Source organism: Falco rusticolus, chromosome 8 (genome assembly GCF_015220075.1).
Source record: "Falco rusticolus isolate bFalRus1 chromosome 8, bFalRus1.pri, whole genome shotgun sequence".
Lineage (NCBI taxonomy): Eukaryota > Metazoa > Chordata > Aves > Falconiformes > Falconidae > Falco > Falco rusticolus.
This window is the reverse complement of record NC_051194.1, coordinates 59,268,309-59,289,555: the sequence shown is the minus strand read 5'-3', so window position 1 is coordinate 59,289,555 and position 21,247 is coordinate 59,268,309. Positions and strand designations below refer to the sequence as shown.

The window sequence follows — 21,247 nt, the reverse complement described above, 5'->3', positions numbered from 1 at the left end:
GCCCAGAGCTACATAAGCATCCCCAAATCTCTTCATACTCTTTTCTCACACTTTCCTCAGGCTCATCTAGCTCTTCAGGGATGAACACACCCCACGAGACAGAGCTCACTCCAAGTTTGCAAACAAGAGCGTAACAGCCCACCTGCCTGACCCCCCTTTCCTACTGCCACGGCTCAGGGCAGGCTGCAGATGCCGGGATGCCGAACGGTGGCTTCTCCTTTGCTGCAGCTCACGTGGGAGGTTTTGCTCCAGCCAGGCTCCCCGGGCTGGTCCTGTGTGTTGCAAGTCATTGCCATAAAGCCCTGGGGAGGACAAGCAGCAGCTGGTGGGAGGACGGGCATGAATTATGGATGTGCCAGGCTCCTTGGAGAGCAGAGGGCACCTGCTGCAGGGCACCTCCCACTGCAGAGATGATTGCTTTTGCTCCACAGACCTCAGAGAAACACAGCACTGGGCAAATTGACACTGTGGTCAAGGAAATCACAGCACCCTGGTGCCAAAGTTCTCCCTAGCTCACTTTGGCTGCTGGAAAGCCCTTGGGGCTGTGGAGACAAGTGGTAAGGAAGAGGAGAAATCAGTCAGGGTTTTGGCAATGGTATGATTGCCTGTACGTCCAGGACCTGGCTCAAGGAGAAAGTTTGCTAGCAGTCAGGTTGTTCTCAACACTTGGTATTCAATGGACCATTGGAATTCAGTGACCTGCAGCTGCAAGGATGCTTTGGTGCCTGTGCCACAGTGCTGAGAGTGGCCGTCCCTCCATCCCCGCCAGCATGTGTGGTGCTGTCCATAGCCAACTCCCTAGGAAAGAAAAGAGAGAAAAAGCAGAGCAGGGCACAGAAACTGTAAAAGATCTAATTCTCCCAGCCTGTCTCCATCAGACTTAAGAAAAGTTGCAATACTGCCTTGTTATGGAAAAGCAGGTGCCAGGTGGGGGTGGGAATGTTCTGAAATTTAATATTCAGCAAACCAAACCTGTGGTTTTTCTGACTTCCAGATTTTATAAAAAACATCAGAGGGGAAAAGCATCAGCTGGTTTATCTTAAAAGACACTTTATATTATATAGACATTTTATAAATTTATAAATACATACATTTTATATTTTGATAGATCTCTGTATAACTATATATGCAAGGCTGCATGACTACCTCATAGAAAACTTGGCACTTTTACCCCCAACCCGAGCAAAGCTCACATCTCAAACTCCTCTATGAAAGAGAGCTTTCCTGGCCTGGCCCAGAGGAAGCTTCTAGTTCTGCATATTGCAGATACCTTCTTAAATCAGGTCATGCTGGTTGAGCAAAAAGCTTTTACAGAAGTCTGTTGTAACCACACGCTCATCCTTCTCCATCAAATATCTCAGTTAAAAAAAAAATAATCAGAAACAAGTTTGAAATTAACTGGAAAAACAAAACAAAACAACCAAAAAACCCACCCAAATATTATTTTGCATGAAGACCACACTGTACAATAAGAGCAAGCTTTTCACTTTAAAGCAACCAGCTGCCATTCTGGAGAATTTGCCCTGGTCCATATAAACCCACCTGATCTGACCTGCTGGTCTCTAGTTATCCCACCTGATTCTTTCTAAATACTGGCAGAATATTTGCTTTTCCCCCCATTCCTTTAAAATCAGCAGATACTCAGATCATCAGATCAGAGACTCAGCTGATTCTTTTAATACCCCTGGGTACTAGCTCTCCAAACCTACTGAGATTTAAATATTCAGTATATCAGCTGATTTTAACCTCCTGGCTTCTCACTATCCCACCTATCACCTCTCTCCACGTGCCTGTTGATTCCCAAAGGACAGAAGGGGCACAAGAAGTCTGCTTTCTCTAGAGAGAAGTCACAAGCTGTCCCACTAGCCCTCTGAAATGCCACATCCCCAGGGTGTACAAATCCACAACCCACCTTGACGACCGGGTGGCATCACCCACTGGAGCTGGCCACAGATGCTCCCACAATGAAGGGACGACGCTCATGACCTGGACAGGCAGCAGCTGTGCCCACTGCATGGCCCAGCCCACCAACCTCTCCAGCACTTTGGAAAGTGCTCTCCAGGTACTTGTGGGGCTGCAGGCATGTCCATGGCAGGAGCTGGAAGATGGGTGCTGTGCACTTAACATTCCAAAGGCTATGAGTGTTGCTGCGGTGCAGTGGCTGCAATCCTGGCTGCTCACCATCCCAACGATGCCTTCACCTTCAGCTCTTCTAGGCTACACATCCTGCAAGTGGCAGTCCCCAGGATCAGATGGGACAGCAGCACTGAACCAAAAGCAATTGTACACAGAGGAAATTTTTGTTGCCGAGGGATAAGCATCACCTAGAAGCAGCTCAAATCTCCCTGAGCAGAGGGCTTCCTACAGGCAGGGATGGCAGGAGCCAGAGACTAGTGCCCAAACCAGACTGCACACCAGACTCGCATGCAAGCTCAGCTGCCCCCTTCTTCAACCTTGCAAACCTCAGCTCTTCACCGAAGGCAGTGGACAAAGGTCCCCAGGCTGGGCTCTCTCCACCACATGACCTGGGCAAACTCTCAGGAAACAGGTAAAGCAGGTACAAGCTAAGAAAGCTCCTTTGTAGGAACCCTTGAGGGGCTCTGCCTTCCTCTGATGGGGGAAACACTCAGAAGAAGGTCTTTAACCACCCTGATTGCACAGCTTGCAACTGCCTCTACCACGCAGGGGTGAGCCCTGCCTGTCTCCCTTGCTGCAGCTCCTGTCCCGGGTCACCAGCAGCAAGACCCGGGCTCCAACACTGCAGCTGGACAAACCCTGACATGCTTGAGACTGGGAAGAGACACACAACCAGCAAGGGAGATGTCAGGGGCTGAGGTCCAAAACCATTTATTGAAACGAAAAGGATAAAAGTTCACATGAAACCAAAGCCGGAGACGCGGGAGGAGGGATGATGCTTTGTCAGGTTTCTTAAAGGGTCACTGTACTTCCGATCTTTTGAACAGCCAATTTGTCTCATTCCATAGGATGCTACTTTGGGAAGGTAAGAGGGTTTTTTCCTCCACTGGAGTGGCATAAAAATAAATCTGTCAACTCATATTATATACATACATATGGGCTGTACTTATTTTCTGTGGGAAAATATCACTCTATCAGTACTTAAAATTAAGTCTCATTATACTTTTTTTTTTAGCTTACTGGACTTTTTTTTTTTTTTTACAGTAAATCTGAAATATTCTCCTTATGTTAGGCAGCTCCATTACTTATCTGCAATCTTTTTAGGCACAGATGCAAGGTATGGCTTACATGACAATGCCAGCCTGCTCCTGCTGTTTGCGAATGACTCTGCTGCCTGCTCAGGTACTTCGGACCCCATCACCCAGGAGAAAATTTGCTTATCAGCCTACCTGGGCATGTCACATACAGTACAGCAATACCCAGGGTGTTTGCTACAGGAGCTCTAATCTGGATCCTAACAAATGGGAACATCTGGGACACAGGAAAAGCTGGGATGGGGAAGGACCAGTGCAACACAAGAACACAAATCAGGGTTCACTTTCTTTATAAAACAGGCAATATCTGTACAGTTTGGCCACAGGTGTCTGGCTGGAATGGCAGGATATTTAATATCAGAGGTTAAAATCTGCCTTCTCTCTCTCTCTTTTTTTTTTTTTTTTTTTTTTAACAGACGAGTCTTGCATCTGTGTTGGATCATGCATGTAAATGCAAAGCTTTGGTGAAGCTGGAGGACATCAGCCATCAGAAACCTGCCTGTCTTTTGGGGTGAGGGCTGCCTTGCACAGGCACCGCTGGGGACTACCAAACCATGGGAGCCAAGCAACAGCCATAGGAGCAGCCTATGTTTCCAAAAGCCTGGCAAAACGCACCCAAAAATGTACTCAGTTAACAGCGGAACTGCAAAGACTGGTGCGATGGAGAGCTTGCTCACCGGCTTCACAGCAAAGTGTGGGATTTGCCACACAAACATCACACCTTCAATGCAGAAACCTGGCTGGTGATAGAAAGCAAGCCTGTCTTTCCTTTCAGAGCAACAGTTAGTCTCCAAATGTAATTTAAAAGACTGCAGCAACCATACCAGGCCCCAACGTTTCTAAGTTGACTCCCAGTAAGATGTGCAAGCACGATGGGCAGACACTTGCCCCACCAGGGAAACACGAGTAAGGAGGTTGGGTGGGTAGGATGAGAGACAACAAGTGACAAATGTGCTCCAAGATCCTCCAGCTGACCAAGAGCCACACAACTCTTGAACACCATGAGATAAAGATGAGGCTGCGTGAACCGGCTGAACCCCATCACAGCCCAGCTTGCTCCTGTGCCCTAGGGAAATCTGCCTTCCAGCCCTGCTGCCTGTTACTGCACTCCCCAGGCCAGGGACACCTCCACAGAGCTGGCACCGGGAGCCTCAGCAGGGGCAGGATGGTGGGAAGTTGATAAAAAATTTTTTTAAAAAAAAAAGAAGCAAAAAGTCCAGCTGAACCAAAGCGACCAACTTCAATAGCAATGGCAGGACATGTGTGGCGGGGAAGGCTTGTCATCTACAACTTGAAGGCAGCTGCTTCCCCAGGGAATAGTCCTGCTTTGTCCATTCCAGTCTTTTTCTCCTAGAGACAGAAGTCACCGCTGGAGGCATGAGGGTGATCTGGCAGCGCTTCTGCCCGGGGATGTGGCTGGCAGGGGGGAGCCAGGCTCCCCCCCAGCATTGGGTGGTCTCCAGGGTGTCCCATGGGAGAGCTGGGCAAAACACAGCTGCTTTCGGGCTAGGAGAAGAGAGAGAAAACAGCGTGTTGAAGCATTTTGCAGGGTTTTACTAGCACTGGTCAGGCTGATGCCCAGAGGAGGCTGGTCGGAGGGGGAGCAGGTCTGCTCCTGCCATACCACCCCTGGCGGTACAGGGGCTTGGCAGTGACCCCATACAGGTCCCCACACCTTCCCCCAGGTCCTCTCTACAAATGCTGACCCACTGCTTCATTGACAAGAGACTGAAAGCACACAGAAAGCAAGTGCATCCAACCTCCTCAGCTAGCACTGACTTTCACCTACTGACCTGCTAACTGACCTCTGCAGAGCCTGCCCAGGTACCACAGCCCTGCAGCTCACTCATGAAACCTGTCTGTAGATCAGCAGCACCTGGACTGCATCTGAAGCAAGCACCTGGGTCTTGCACCCTTGCTACACTCCTGGCAAGCCAAAACCACGCCAGCCACACAAGGCAGCCACCAGGCACTAGGGATGTGTTGGGGCTGTTCGCTGGTCCTACAAGCTCCCAAACCTCTATGCAGGGCCGGAGTCAAGTTCTTAAACAGAGCTAGAAAGTGCCTGGTATTGGAGGAGATGGATAACGGGAAGACTTGAGGTTAATGCAGAGATGCCTGTGAGACAGCAGGGCACCCCTCCAGTAAGAGAAGATGTCTGGCACGATGCAACAAGCTGCCCTGGGGATAGTAATCACCAGAGCAGGGCTGGGTAAGCAGGGAGGCAAGACAGAACCCAGACATCTCACCCTGCTTGGTGGTGCCATGGGCTGGGGAAGCACCGCTGCAGGGACAGGCTCCTCCAGGACTTAGACCAGCTCTCCATGCTGCCAGCCCCAGCCCAGAAAGTTGATGGTCCTTACAGACATGCACAGCATCTGCATCAGGGAGAAGGGAAAGGGCCAGGCAGCTTTCACTCCCTATGCCCTCCCCAAGCAGCCCCGCTTTGGGCTGTTGGCCCCAATTCCAGGGGAGTCACTTGCGAGGACAGGCCCTGAAGGGCACTGTGACACTCAGATCCAAGGCTGCAGACCTCGCCTTGTGATGCTGGAGGGCTAGCACCAAGCCAGACAGGCTCTCAACAGGGGTTGTGCGCAGGCCAGGGTACACTTCCACAAAGGAAAAACCTTATGGTACAGAAGATCTTCATCTCACATGTGCTTTGTACCACCTATCAAAGCTTACCAGCACATGGCTGGAAAAACTCCCTGTACAGAAACGGCAATTAAACAAACCATATGGAAATCAGACCCAGAGACAGCCACCTTCTAAAGGGAAGAACCCACACTCTGATGTTCTGCTCTTCAACTCTTAGTGCAAAGGAAAGCTCCTAAAGTCTTCCTTTCTGGCCGCACACCAGCTAGACCAAGGCGACTCCTGTCTACCAACCAGACAACGCATGCCTCCCTGTACTGAGACCCGCAGGAAATACCAGCCCAGAAAACACTGAGCACAAGAGTGGAGAAAGGCCCTTACCCTGCGCCTGCTCTCCTGGCACAGTGTGGAGGCGTATGTCCCGTAGGAGCTCACAGGAATCTCCAGAGGGCTGCCGATGCTCCCAAAGCGCCCTGCAGCTGAGCTAGAAAAAGGGTGCTGGGGCATGGAGGGAACAGGGCTCAGATGCTTATCAGGAATAAGCTGGTATGAGGAGGGGGAGAAAAGACTGGAGTATGGAGCTATCTCTTCCTGGGATCCCCCACTGCTGCTGCCCACAGTTTCAGCGCTGCATAATCTGTTCAGGTTTAAGTGTACTGCTGGCGCCCCAGGCCCTGGACCCAAGCAGCCCTGGTGCTGGGAGATCAAGTCTTGGCTGATGCCATAAAAAGCAGGCTGAGCTGGGGACCCCAGGAGCGGGGAAACATAGTCCTGCCATGGGCTGGGGCTGCTGCTGGGAAGGAGGTGTGGAGTGGAGTCAGGGCTGTGACTGCACAACCCATTCATCAGCAAGTGACGGTGTTTCGGCTGGCTGGCCGGTCCCACACGGCCCTGGCTGGGCAGGGAGAAGGACTGGCGAGCATCTTCTTGGGTGGGCGGCATGGCCAGGAAGTCACCCTCCAGCTGCCGAGCACTGGGTGGCTCCTGCAGGCAGGGATCTGTTGAGGGTGAGCTGGGCATCTTGTCCCATGGGGTGCCCCATGTTGGCTGGAGGAAGCGGAGCAGAACCTCCTCCCCAGCTGGCCTCCACTGCACGCCGTCACCCAGCTCTTCCCCCTCAGCCAGCTCCGGCAGCAGCGGGGGCGGCTGGCCCGGCACCATGTGGAGGGGCTGTTCCCACAGCGGGGCGGGGGGCTGGCTCGGGGCAATGTTGGGCTGCACCACATGCTGGGGCAGGTACCGCGTGTCCTCATTCTCTGCGTGGGCCTGGTATGTAGCAGTGCCTCCACCTGGGCTTGGGGATGTGCCTGGCAGGGGGCAGACCTGTTGCCCTTCCTCGTGCTTGTTCACCAGAGTTGCGTGGATGTAGGAGAGAATCTCGTTGCTGGCCAGGCAGTCGTTCAGGGACCGGGTGCGGTCAGGGTCCATATTGACCATCACCATTTTCTCGTCCAGCAGCAGGAGCTCCAGGTCCTCAGCATTCAACCCCAGGCCCTCCAGTGCACTGAAGAGCTCATTGTTGGAACAGCTCTCGTCACTCTTAATTGAGAGTGAGTCCAGGGTGGCCAAGAGAGGGTCCTCCTGCTGCACATCCACCAGCTCCTCTTTGAGGCTGTCCCCCCTTGAAGAAACCGGAGCAGCGCCTGTACTCCAGGTATCTCTTCCTGCATCCAGCAAGGACACATCCTCTAGGTGTCCACAAAACTGCTGCTGAAGGAGTGGTTAGATGTGGGAGCTGGATGGGAGGCGTACACTGCCTTGTCCTGTTGCATCATGGCACCCAGCAGAGAACTGGGGTCAACACCATTCTTGTGGGAGTGCCCTCCATGGGTTTGGGTGGTCTTCTTGGACTTGCTGGTTTTCCCTTTGCTCTGCAAAGGGTCGTGGAAGCCCGGGAGAGGGTAAGCGCTTTGGTATAAGAGCGCCTCTCCTGTAGCAAAGGTAAAGGGAAGATGCATGGACCGTTTCCGAAGGTGCTCTCCTCCTTCTTCATCTCTGCAGGGCGGGAAGAGGAGACTGTGGGTTGCACATGCACAAACACACCCTGCAAAGTGCTTCTGCAATGGATAACTGTGATTCCTTCAAGCCAAAGCCCTTTTGCTCTGACCAGCACACATGTGCTGAGCAGAACCACACACACATGCATTTATGTACAGCTACACACACTCATACATATTTTTATATACACACACACATAAACCCACATATCTTTAGCATAACCAAGATGATACATAAAACACAAAAGGTAACAGAGCTCTGCCAGGCCCAAGTCACACCTTTTCCCTTCTCATCTATGCTGCAGTCACCCCTTAGGACAGGGATGTCAGGCTGCTGCTATACAGCAGCCACATTTGAGGTCCTTGCTATTCCTGCACCCACATGTCCGTACAGCTGCTGGAGAGCCACCACCAGTCTCCCCAGGGCAAGCCTGGACCGGCACCCAGTACACCAGGGCAGGGGTGTGAGGTTGCCTTGCAGAGGGGGATATGACTGAACAGCATCAAAGCACAGTATCCTACAGCTGCTCCTTTAAAAGGCACAAGAAACAATGACAAATCAAACATCTTGCCCTGCTTGGGGCATCCCAGAGCCCACACTGATGGAAAAAGTCACATCCCAGCCTGGGCTGACCCAGATGGCACTTACACAAGGGGTCTCTGCGTGACAATGATGTACTCAGGCTTGCCGTTCTTGTAGACGAGCCGCGCGTTGGCCTGCACCCATTTCCAGCGATTCTCCTTCGTCAGCAGGCGGAAGACCGTCAGGCCACTCTCACCCGTCTTCATCACTGTCAGGAGGAAGCACGCATGCTGAGGGCTGTCAGCACGTCACCAGAGACAGAGCTGCCTCCAGTGACACTGCCATTTCCATCTGGGATCATAAGCAGGTGGGGGTCATAGCAGCAGCATGGCTGGCACATGCAGGGGACACCATCCCAGCTAAATGCCCCTCACTACGCTCCACCCTAAGCTCCCCACAGTGGCAAAAGCATCACAGTAAAGCATAAAGCAAAGCATCCTATGGGAAGAGAGCTGCTGGGTTCAACGTGGCAGCCAACAGAGCTGCTCATAGTCCCAGCCCACTCATCAGCCTCAGAGGCGGGCACAGAAGGGACTCTTACTTCTGACGTGGTTCTCAGCACAGTACAGCATGTCAGCAGCATGGACAAACTGGTAGCCGGTGCCACACATCCGCAGCTCCGCCTCAGTGTAGCCCAAAACGATCTTCCCCCTGTGAGAGACCGAGAATGCACCTAGCCCAGAGGCAGAGCTGGGGTGGGACATCACCCAGGCAGGGTATGGAATGGCACACTGGAAGCCCCCAAATCAGTTCTGCTGCTTACTTGGCATCACACGCCAAGGGGGTGAAGTCCAGCTTGTGCTTCGTCCTGAAGATCATGTTCTTGGTTCGGATCTGCAGGATGGATGGGGGCTGCAAGGGTGTGGAGATAGCGAAGAGAGCAAGCTGGGGTGGCAGTATGGACCCGTCTTCAGACTTTTTGTTCTGCCCATGAAGGAACTTCAGCCTGCCTTGAAGGTTTAAAGCCTGGGAAGAGAAGTCACACAGTGTCACACAGAAAATTGGATGGAGAGAGAAGAGAGGGAGGAGAGCTGCATGGAAAGCAAGCCGTCTTGCTGCAGAGTTGATGCAAACAATCCTGTGACTAGTCTCTTGCAACTCCAGTGCTCCCCACTAAAATACGAGGATCAAAGGGATCCCACGCTGAGCTCCCCACAGCAGCAGCCCACTGCTTTCTTCCCCTGCAGCTGCTCACTGCTGGCCTGGGGCTTGAACACACGGCAGTTGCAGGACAGAGCACACGCTGCAGTTGCATCAGGGCATCATGCAATGCACCAGCTGCTTTGCATTATAACTAGGCTATTTCACAGCCCCATCAGGAATCATAGATTGCTTGTAAACAGGGGACAATCAGGACTCTTCGTATTGAGTTTCCAGACTAAAGCAGTATGAGAAGGAGAAACAGGGCTGCTGAACCCATGGTTATGAAGGCAAGAACCCCATCAACTTGCAGCAGAGAGGAGGAGGAATGAACACCACCCACGTGGTCTCAAGACATGCCCTTAACAAAAACCTAGCAAAACGTGTAGAGGAAAAGCACTTTTTGTTCAAGATTCAGCATCTCTGTGAGGAGAGGAACAAAACCCACATGGAGAGGCTGTAGGTACAGACAAAACCTACGAAAACCAGCAGAAATACCTCCTTGTTGAGACAGACAGGTGCTGTATATGGCAGAAAGGAGTGCTGCGTCTTTCAAAGCCAACTTGTATGCTTCAGTAGTGGCACGAACCCCCTGGGGCAAGCCTGCACCCCCCTCCTGCTATGGAGGTCACAGCATGGGTCTGTACTCACCAGGAAGCCGGAGGAATTATCCAGGAGGCAGCGAAGCGCACACGAAGCTCCTTTCCAGAAAGGAGGAGTTTTCTGGGGGGCAGTTGATCTGTTTGTAGGCGACAGCAGAGAGCCGAGACTCTCCCCCTGGAGAGAGAGGGACGAGAAAGGAGCAACAACGATCCCCCCAGCGAGGGCTGAGGGCCCCAGCATCAGGCACTGCAATAGTTTGCACAGCACAGCAACAGAAACTTGGGGAAAGCCATAAGTTTGGATGAAGCCGTGGCAGGGAGCTGGCCTCACCCAGTCTATGTGGGGATGCTACACATCTTGTGCCAACCAGGATGCCTGCTCCCAGCCTCTGTTTACTCTGGGAAGGCTCACCCTCGGGTGCGTGGTATGGGTTGAGGGCCCAGTGGAGGTTGCGTCTGAATTCCTGCTGGTCCTCGTATGATCGCTCGAGACGCTCTGGTGCATGACATCTGTCTAGAGGAAAAAAGCAGTGTGTGAGCTCTGCAGCCTGTCCCCAGGCACTAGTTTTCACATCCCACTTGGAAACGTCTGTCACAGCCCCAGTTGGCCATATCTTATCCAGTTCCCTGGTTGCTCAAACTAGGTCCCTGGCTGAATGAGGTGGACATCTTCCACCAGAGCTAATGCTGGTGTGAACAGACAACATATCTGGCTCTAAGGACGCCTTGCCCACGTTGAGGCAGACCTCCTCCCCATCCTAAAGAGCCACTAGCATCTGCAATACAGCTCCCTCTGATACACTCATCTCTGTAATGTGGTGTCCTTCAAATCCTAGTGCTGACTTACAGGATGAGATGAAAGCATAGGTTTGGGAATAAACCACCAGCAAAGCCACCCCATCCCACCACTGTTTTCGAGAGAGCAAGGCATCTGCTCCGGGACTTGCTCGCTCTGCCCAGGTGGACAATTCTTATCTACCCCAGATGTGGGGAAGCCAGATGTGTGGGAGCAACACCAAACCACAGTAAATTAAGTAGGTAAGTCCCACTTCCCCCGTAAATCGACCTAGTGCCTTCCAGCTTACCCGGGTGCCCAATAACCACAAAGCATTGGAGGCCATATGGATTTACCAGGGTCACCAGAGGCAAACTGGGTAGGGAACCCCAGACATCTCCCATGGCATCTCCCTCCCACAGCGGGGCCATGAACCTCATAGCCCATCAGGGTGGCTGGTGGAAAGCATCTGTGGGCTACCAAAGTTGCTTTGATGCCTCCCGTGACCACAACTGGCAACACGGGGTCCAGATTTACAAGATGAAGGAAAAGCCCCATGCAGCCACCCAAGACCCTGTGATCCCTGCAGAGCTTCCTCCCTGCAAGGAACTTGGGGCTATTCTCCACCACCAAGGAAGAACCCACTCTGCATACCCACCGCGGCAAGTCAGAGGTGTCCCACCAACCTGATGAAATCCCAGATAGTCCTGTATTGTATGCGAGGAGTAAAATATCAGTCCTTCTGATGTAACCACCAGCACGAAGCCGTTGAGCGCCTAGGAGAGGGAGGAGATCAGCAGGTACACCCCATGCTCTCATCACCCTTTTCTGGCAGGATGGTGAGCCTCATTCTGCTCAAACACTGGTCACCCAAGTCCTGTCCGGTCCCAGCTAGCAGGCAACTGAGCCACTGCTCCACCAAGAGAAAGGTGTAAGGCAGGAGACAAAGCACGGGAAGCCCTGGAAGGAAAGGACACCCTTCCCAATGGCATCTCGCTGTTGTAACCGTGGGTACTGCCCTGGCTCTCACGAAATCCTCCAATGCACTGGTCAAGCAGCTTCTTTTCATACTCTTCCTGCAGGGTGGGAACAGCACCAGGTACCTCCCTCCTTGCAATTGCCTCTACACACGTACCCTGCCACGATGCCAGAGCACGTGTGCCTAAAACACAGGTCTCTGCAGCCCTGACACGTCTGCTTTACCGAGCAGAGGTCAAGGCCTGCAGCTCATTCGCAGGTTTTCCTCTGCTCTGCCTTGCTTGAATAAACTCCACCAACTGAAGGCTGGCTGGACAAAACCGGGGATCAACACCGGCAGAGCTGTTCTCACCGTGAAAACAGATGGTACCTTCTGCTGGGTTTCTCTGAGGTCACGTAGCTCTTCCGTACAGCTGCCCAAGCGTATCCTAATCCAAACTGATGGAAAACTTTGCTTCCATCCCGGAAGTGTTCACTCAGACTCAGATTTGGACATTTATACTCATCCTATGCGAAGAGCAAATACAAATCTCAGAACTGCTTGCAGAACGAAACCGGACACCATCAGGCACTGGTCCATTCTGGTATTCTGGCGGAAACAAGCTTTTCTGACAACCTTGAATCAAAACAGCGTTTCATGTCGGCTGCATTTAATGTTGAACTGCATCTACCTGGGTGGCTCTGCTCACGTGGTTCCCGTCCTCCCCACCACCCAGGAGGGTCTGGGCAGCTGCACGTGGCTTAGGACAGCGTGAGGCTGGAAATGCAGCAGGGGGATGTTCAGTGAAGAGCAAACCCACCGCAGATGGCTGCGTGCTGCCAGCGTTGGCTGCGCATTCCCTGCTGCTGCTTGGCCCATGCGGATGGGGATACTCCTGCTGGTTTGGGAGAAACCCACCCAGCTCCTGCCTTCATTTGCATCCCTCCTGTCCCTGCCAGGTGCCAGGGGAGAGACCTGGAGAAAGACCGTGGCATGCCTACCTGGGCTGTCTGTGGACAAGGAACAAGGCAAGAAAGGTGTTATCTCCATTGCTCTCTCCCTCCTCCAGCATCCATCAATCACCCTGCGGTTGAGGTGGCCAACCCAATGCTGCAAAGAGCCTTAACCAGTGAAAATGGGAAAGGTGAAAACTAAAGAATAAGAGTATGGGTTTTGAAACCATAGCAAAACCATCTGATTTCTGAAAAGCCATCTTCTTCCAAAACAGGAGGGAGGACAGACTGAGTCTGATCCCTGGACTTTGGGGAAAACCACAGAATCACTGGTTGACCTCAGAGCACCTTCTCCTTCCGGCAAATAAATTATTCACCCCAAACTCACAACCAGCAACAACCTGCTGCAAGGCACTCATCCACCCTGTACAGCACTGTCCTTCCAAAGCACCACACAGCAGCAAAAGGACCACGCATCCGTGGTCATGGCGAAAAGGGATGTCTGCAGCCACCTGTGCCTGGGATGCATGTGTTAGCCACAAGATGCTCCCAGCCATGCTCCTCTTCCTCTGGAGCGCTCTCTCTGCGTGGTGTGCAGATTTACACAACGGCAACAGTCTGTCCTGGAGCACACGCTCATTCGTGCATGCCCTCCACCCAAACAGGCTGAATGCTGTGCTCTGTTCTCACAAAAGAAATACTCAAGCTGCTTCACCCATGCAGGTTTGAAGCGCTAAACCTGCCCCACAGAAAACAGCAAATGCAGCCATCAATCTGAAATTTCTGATGCATTTTTAATGTTACACAACTTACATATTTTACAGTTCACTGGTCCTTCCATCCTCTCCTCGAGCTCCAGGACTGCAAAGTCAATATCCAAGGGAGCATTGCATTTCCTGGCAGAAATGGACTGAGCTGCTCAGAGCCTTCGTCTTCCTCAAGAAGGGCTCATCCCTCAAATTTGGGAAGTAATTTGGGTGTTTTCTCTGAGCGAGCAGCCCCAGGGCTAGCAGGGAAGGACACGGTAGAAGGGACCAGGGTGCTGGCTGACAGTGTCCTTTGCACCTGGAGATCCATGCAGTTTAGAAGGTGCAGAGGAGCTTCCCTACCAGTTTGGGAGTGTAGCTGCTGTCCCAGGAGCCCTGGCTTTTCATCCCTGTTTTCTGGCACCAGGCAGGAGCTGATATGCAGAACATTGCTACCACAGGCACCAGCAGGATCCAGGGGAGTAGCCCTAAGTGCTGCAGGCACACAGGCACTGCACCAACCTTTGCCAACCATGGGGAGCAAGCCTTTCTGGCACAGAGCCCCATGCTTTGAAGACCTTGTCATCACCTTGCCAGGGCTGGGAGCAGGTCCATGGGAGTCTCCCCCTGATCCTGAGTGGAAGGCATCACTCTGTGACTCACTTTTCCCCAGCTCTGAAATGAGCCCGATAGACTTCCAGTAAGCACCTTCAAGCCCATGATGCTGCCTAAGAGCAATGGCCATGAAAACCCAAGGAAATCACCAGTTTAGCTTCCCAGAAGCTGCACAGCTTTCACTGTCATGACAGCACTACCCGGACACCCCTCCCTAAGGGCAAGAGGTCCCCATGGGGACACTCCTGCCAGCCTGAAGCAGGAGCCCTCTAGAAGGCAGGGATCTTCCTGCAGCACAGACCCCAGAAGCCCCATGGCTGTCCAGAGCCAAAAATGTCTTGTACCACTGACTTGGCTGCAGGCAGGGAAGCCACAGTAGCCAGCCCTGGCCTGTTTCCCCCACTTTGTAATGTATAGACATCAGGATTAATTAGGGTCTAGCGTGTAGTCTCAGCCAAGTCCAGCTATTGTTGCTGCCAACTCCTGTTTCATTGTCCAGGTCGGTGTTTCTCCCCCCTCGCCTTCCCTTTATTCTGGGCACAAACGCTCTCTCTATTTACTGGGATTGACCTCAGTGTGTGGGAATCTGCTGCAGAGGTTAATTAGTGCTGCGAAATGCACTTTAACCCTTGAGCAGCTTCAGAGGCATTACTCTGCTGCAGCAGGAGTAAGCAACATCTTGCAGCACTCTCTTCTTCCCTCAGGGCACTGACCAGCAGGCAGATTCAATACCCTGCAGCCAGCAGTGTGTAACCTGCATCACCGTGCACCTGGGCAGAGATGCTCCACTCAGTCTCAACCTTGCTAAGGTCTTAGTACTGTTAGAGGGATTTTCATGCTCAAACTCAGTTTAAGTTACCTTCCTCTTGCTGAGATTGCTCCTGGAGAGAGCCTTGGTCAAAAGGCCAGACCAAAAAAAGTAAAGCTGGGAAATTAGGGGAGGGGAAGGGAAGAATCTGGGTGGACCAAGAGTTGAGACAAAGGAAGTTTGGATGTCAAAGGTGACACACCGGGTGGCAGTAGTTGTATAAACATGTAGGAGCGTTTCCTTGGGGCGCAGAGGCAGGTCCTGACTCCCTGCCACATCCAGCAGCATGCATACAGACCCCCGGGAGAGCCAAACCTAAACCCAGAGCATTTAACACCCAGCTCAGTACCTCTAAAAGGATGACATCAAACTGGGAGGAATTAATGAGTAGGACATCAACCCCCAGCATTCTCTGCCAAGCACCGTTTTGTTATATCCACAGCAGAAAACCCTCAGGTTTTTGGTTATTAACCAGCCTAGCTTTAGCATTTCTCTCACTAGACACAGATCCTGGCTCCCCAGCTCTCAAGCAGGACAGTAATTACACTTACTGTTGAGTGAACTTTCAGGAGTTGGGGCTGGCCAGCGTGCTTGGCCCGCTCTGGACAACAGCTAGGCAGGGGACAGTGCTGCAGCCTGTGCTTTGGTGCCAGGCGGGAAGGGGAGACCTGCGTCCTTGCAGGACCTTGCGCTGCTGGAGTCTGACCTCTTCCTATTCACTGTGCACAGGCTGTAGACAGAAGGTCATCTCCTGGCGTCTCTGAATAAACCATGGAAGCAGCAGGCTCAGCCCAGCCACGCTGCAGCATCGCCAGCGTCGCCTCCAGCATCACCAAAGGAGCCAAATATATGCCTCTCGTAGAGCTGCTGGGGTACAGCCACATACCCTGTGTATATGGGCTGAGCATATGGCCCATCAGCACCTGTCTAGGTGCTCAGTGTCATGCATCACTGCCTGAAAATCAGGGAAGACTTCCATGACATTTTCTTCCCTATTTTCACCAGCATTTGAGAAACACCCCTAAGTCGGCACCAGTGTGCTCATATCAAAAACCAAACTTAAAACATCTTGCTCTGCTTGGCTTCCGTGTTACACCTATGGCCCATTTACATGAGAGGGCAGAGAAGCAGAAGAGCTGAAACTCTGTGCTCAGAAATTCAGCGCTGCTTCCACCCAGATGGAGGGTTTATTACACACAGCCAATTTACAGATGGCAATTTTCTCCAGAAAGGACGGGAAAATGAGGGGGGAAGCAACACATTTTCTGCCCCAGGGACCTAAAGAGGTCTTAAACCTCTGCTCAGTCAGAAGCACTATGAGCTACGCCACGTGAAATCACTGCTGCACCAAAACACCCTGAAATCAACAACAGAACAGCCTGCTCTTTGGGTAAAATTCAAAGGAGCTGGAAAGGGGAAAAGAGGAAAATCACTCGAAGGCATCTGCCAGGGAGAGGAGTCCAACGAGGAGCACTAACCTGCAGGAGCAGCTCACCCTCCGGTACTGCTGCCGAGCCCGGACCTGCTCCGTTGCCGCAGTCTCCGTCCCTCTCCGCTTCTTTGGCACCATGATTCTTTAGAGCAACTGCACAAAGCAAAGGGAAGGGACTTCAGTGCTGCAGTAACACACGCAAGACACCACCATGAACTTCCAAAACATGGACCTGGCTGCAATGCTGGACAATGCTGTGCCAGGGGAAGCTGTGATGTAGTTGGCCCTTTGCTTCACCCCTCAAAAGAGATGATTTTAATAGAACTTTTCCCCATCTTCCAATACCCTCAACTTCCCCCCTCCCCTTCCCCGCCACTCTTAGACCTTTAACAACCTACCAGTAAAGACCTTAAAGCCACAGGTCATGAAATCAGATAGGCATCAGCAGAATACCTATGAGGTCCTGTGTTTACTAGCAGTTACTTGCAATCACCAGCCCAAAAGGACATGTTCAGTGAGCTCACCAGCTAGCAGTCTCCCTTATCATTTAGCAGTAGCAACCATGGAGGTCCCCAATCCCAGTCTGGACACAGAGTCAATGCCTCACACCACTCCTTGCAAACAGCAAGAGCCAGCCCTTGGTGCCAAACCACGCACACCCCGCTGGCTCTCGGGGCATGGCAGCAGCTCTGTTCTTGCTGGGGGAGTCACTGCACCCAGCATGTCTTTGTGGTGCTGTACTAGAACGGATCAGCTCATGCACGCCCTGACTGCAAAGGACAGCAGACCAACAGCAGCAGAAGTCTTTCCTACATAAAAAGTGTTGCAGCAAACCTCACCCTTCCAGGACAAGGAACATGCTGTTTTGAAGGGTACAGTCCAGATAGCCCAGTCAATGATGTCACATTACAGTTCAGCAGCATGGCGAGTTTATTGAATCAAATTAAGGCAAGCCACAGCTCACAGTAGGAGAAAAACAACATGGAAAAACACACACGTGGATACAAACGTAGACACCCGAGATCACTGGCAATGTGATAGTGATCAATGCACAATAAACACGGATGAGGAAATCCATCACTCAGTCCAACTAAAAAGATGCATCTGTAAATTTTGTACTGTAGTCACCCAGAGAACAAATCCGAGGGATATTTCAGCGTGGATAATACTTAAAGAGTAAGATAACAACAAGCCCGTGCATGGCAGGCCTGTCCAGGAGACAATGGAGATTGCAGCAAAGCCAGGAAGCTTCTTGCAAGCACCATTGGGACAGAAGACAGCATCTGGCCACTGATAAACTGGCTGCTCCTACCAGTACCTGGGAGGAAAGGTGTGAAGCACCAGCAGGTGCTACCACTGCAGCCTGCCTGGTGCGCTCCCTTGCTCCTGCTCAGGGAGAGCAAAAGCTCTTTGGAATTTGCCTTTCCCAGCTCCTGTGCTACACATGCCAAGGGGCTGCCATGCTCAGACGCAACAGGAGCATCAAGTGGACCCTGGAAGTAATTTAACACCCCATGAAGCTGTCAGCGGGAGCAAAGCCGCAAGCTGAGACAGAGCAGCAAGTCAGAAGGCACAACACACCAGCCACCAGCACGTAAACAAAACCAGGCTCATAATGCTCATCTCACCCTGTGCTTTGCCAAAGCAGCTGCCGAAGCTCAACACCTCCATCTGCGTGGAGCAGATCCTGAAGGAACGAAGCACCTGCGTGCAGAAGCTCATGGGCAAGCAGCTTCCCAGCCGCTGCAAAAGGCAGATGCTCCAGACGCATCTCTGAGCCTTCCAGGACCACGAGGTCTGAAGCTGAACCCAGCAGAACCTGTGTTTGCAGGGCACCCGCGAGTGGAGGGACTGGTTCGGTCTCCAAAGCGGAGTCCCCCCATCTGTCAGCATTTGTCTGCTGGGAAGCCAAGCACATAACAAAGGCACACCACCCTCTCTTCTACCACCACGGCTCACCTTCCGTCCCAAAGTCATCCGTGCCCTCAGCAGGCATTTGCCAAGCACTGGCTCACAGGTGGGTAGGAACAAGGAGGAATGCTGCAGTCTGCAGAGCCTCACTGGTACACATGCGAGGCTTTTTGGGGTAAATGTTCTACACCAGACACAGGACCATCCCAAAGATTGACTCTGCTCCATAACCAAATGCAAAGCACGTCCTGGTTCTACTACTGATTTTAATTAAAAGAAGAAAAAAAAAAAAAAATTGTATGGCAGTGAAACCTCTGCTTCTGGTAGGTCTGGGAAATTCCCCTTGGGCTCGGCCTGCACAGATTATTTCAGGAGCTATTTGAACGCTGAGGGGCTGGCATCCCAGGACTGAAGTTACAGCAGGTGTTTGTACAACAGCATGTCAGTCCAGAGCTTGCTGGGGCAGACATGCACGCACTGCCACGTCCCGGCTGCTCCCCCACCCTGCACACCATCCCGCTGCAAACGCTGCTGCCCAGGGACTGCCTGTGGTCCCTTGCCCGGGTCAGAGACCACCAAACCTGCCCAAAGTCCTGGGTATGGGCGGGCTACCGGGTACAGCAGCATGCAAGCACGGTGGCCGCAACACCCAGGCAGGGTCCTGTGGTGTGGAGGAAGCAGGTTTCTGGCAGCGCCTTTCCAGCCACTCACTTTTCTGATCCCTGGGAGCAAAATGTAGGAGCTATGAATTATTAAAGGTCTTCAGTCCTCCTCTGCTAGCTCCCAGACTGCTGTGCTGGAGGTGCAAGATAAAAATAAACCTGGATGATAGCAGAGCAGCAAAAGGGTGCTGCCCTCTGTTCAGAGGTCTGGTTTAATGGTTTGATGTTTCACTGCAAAAGGAAAGCAACCACTGCCTAAAGCCAGGCTTTGCTATCACCATCTGTGCTGCCCCTAAGCTGTGGGGCTGGAGGAAACACATTAAAAATCGGAGGATGGCCCGCTGTCCTCCGTGCAGGTGCCTGCCACTAAATCCAGCTTGCTCCTGGAAACAGGATCAAGCCACTGGGGCCAAGGGGTTGCTTTCATATAAATCGGAATCTCCATGGGGATTTTCCAGTGACCTTCACCAAACAGCATGTTTTCCATCCGAGCCACCCAAGGAACCCCAAAGACGACATGCTCTTGGCTGGGGACATCTCAGGCTGGCCTCCTGCCTGGTGTCCCCCGGCTTTGTCTCTCCATAAATAGCCCTGCACAGCCCCTCGGGTCAGCAATTCAGCAGAACTGTCGCAGCGCATCAGGCTGACGGAGCGGAGACGAGCCGGAGAGCCACCGCGGCATCCTCCCCGCCTGGCCAGCTACCCCGGGGAAGGGCAAGGCAGCAATGGGGCAAGCTCAGCACCAGGGAAAGGTGGCCTTCCCGACAGAGCGCATGTCTTCATGTCGGTGAGGAGACAAGGTGCAGTCTTTGCCCTCACTGCATGACTGGGAACAGGTATTTGCAGGGGGGGGGAGGAAAAGGCAAAAAAAGGGAAAAAAAAGAAAAGAAAAAAAAAAAAAGAGAGAGGGATGTAGCTTCTCCTGGGCTCCCTCTCTCATGCCACCAGCATCACCTTTGCCGCTGGCAGCGGTAGGAGGAGGAAGTGAGGACAGAGAAGTCAGTCACCTGAAAGCAGCAAGGCTTGCACATTTTTCTTGCTATTTCTTCAAAGAAAAAAAAAAAGAAAAAAAAAGGAAAAAGAAAAAAAAAAAAGGAAAAAAGGAAAAAAAAAGAAAAAAGGAAAAAGAAAAAAAGGAAAAAAAAAAAAAAAAAAAAAAAAAACAACAAAAAAAAACAAAAAAAAAAGAAAAAAAAACAAAAAAAAAATAAAAAAAAAAAAAAAATAAAAAAAGGAAAAAAAGAAAAAAAGAAAAAAAAGAAAAAAATAAAAAATAGGAAAAAAACAAATAAAAAAAAATAAACAAAAAAAAATAAAGCAAAAAAAATAAAAAAAAAAGAAAAAATAAAAAAAATAAAAAAAAAGAAAAAAAAGAAAAAAAAAGGGAAAAAAAAGAAAGAAAAAAGAAAGAAAAAAAGAAAAAAAAGAAAAAAAAGAAAAAAAAAGAAAAAAAAAGAAAGAAAAAAAAGAAAGAAAAAAAAATGAAAAAAAAAGAAAAAAAAAGAAATAAAAAAAAAATAAAGAAAAAAAAATGAAAAAAAAAAGAAAAAAAAAAGAAAAAAAAAGAAAAAAAAAAAAAAAAAAACTTCTGCCAGGACCTGCAGGCTATTTTGCCACAAAAAGCTTTTTAGCTGAGAGCAAGAAAATCTCTCCCCGCCTGGCCCCATCTCCGAGACAAGCCCCCTGCCCACCTCTGCCTCCCCACAGGGGGATGTTTTCTGCATGGTGGTGGTCCTCACGCACAGGTGCCCACATTGCTCACCCAGTCTCTGCTGCCTGGCCCTGTGCTGTCACCCCCCCAGGAGCAGCAGGGCTGAGGGGGGCCAAGGGAGTGGATTTCCTCCCTCCATCTCCAGGAGGGTGCTTCCCCCCGGCACCCAGCCTGGGAAGCTGTTTCACGTGATGCTGAAGGGACACCTCGCCGCCTACCAGGTTTGCCAGTGAACTCCTGAACCTGCCAGGGCTTTGCAGACCTGAGAAATATCGGCACCAACAAGCGGGTATTAACATTTTTGTGAGGATATCTCCCAGCCCCCTTCCCTCCACATGGCAAGACCTCCACGTGGGAGCAGAGTTTTGCATTGGCTGCTGACTGTGAAGGAGGAAAACGAGACGACTCTGTCCCAAACCCACTCCAGGCATTGATGCAGGGAAGGCAGCAGAAGGAAACCCAACAGCTTCATGGCTCTTCAAGAGCAGTGAGGGGTCGTGTCTCCCCACCACTGCTGGCATCATTTAAA

The 21,247-nt window shown here is 51.6% G+C and overlaps 1 protein-coding gene across 1 annotated transcript in view; it reads right to left on the bottom strand.

Moving 5' to 3' along the window:
* Positions 1-1,394: 1,394 nt before the first annotated feature.
* LOC119152687 (aryl hydrocarbon receptor-like) overlaps positions 1,395-21,247 on the bottom strand; it is a 28,642-nt gene continuing 8,789 nt past the window's right edge. The window contains 12 exon segments of the mRNA XM_037398291.1: positions 1,395-4,736; positions 6,207-7,522; positions 7,525-7,820; positions 8,472-8,613; positions 8,947-9,056; positions 9,169-9,371; positions 10,197-10,233; positions 10,235-10,322; positions 10,545-10,631; positions 10,634-10,661; positions 11,609-11,698; positions 16,481-16,587. Of these exon segments, the coding sequence (XP_037254188.1) occupies positions 4,581-4,736; positions 6,207-7,522; positions 7,525-7,820; positions 8,472-8,613; positions 8,947-9,056; positions 9,169-9,371; positions 10,197-10,233; positions 10,235-10,322; positions 10,545-10,631; positions 10,634-10,661; positions 11,609-11,698; positions 16,481-16,587 (2,660 nt within the window). The 3' untranslated portion in view covers positions 1,395-4,580.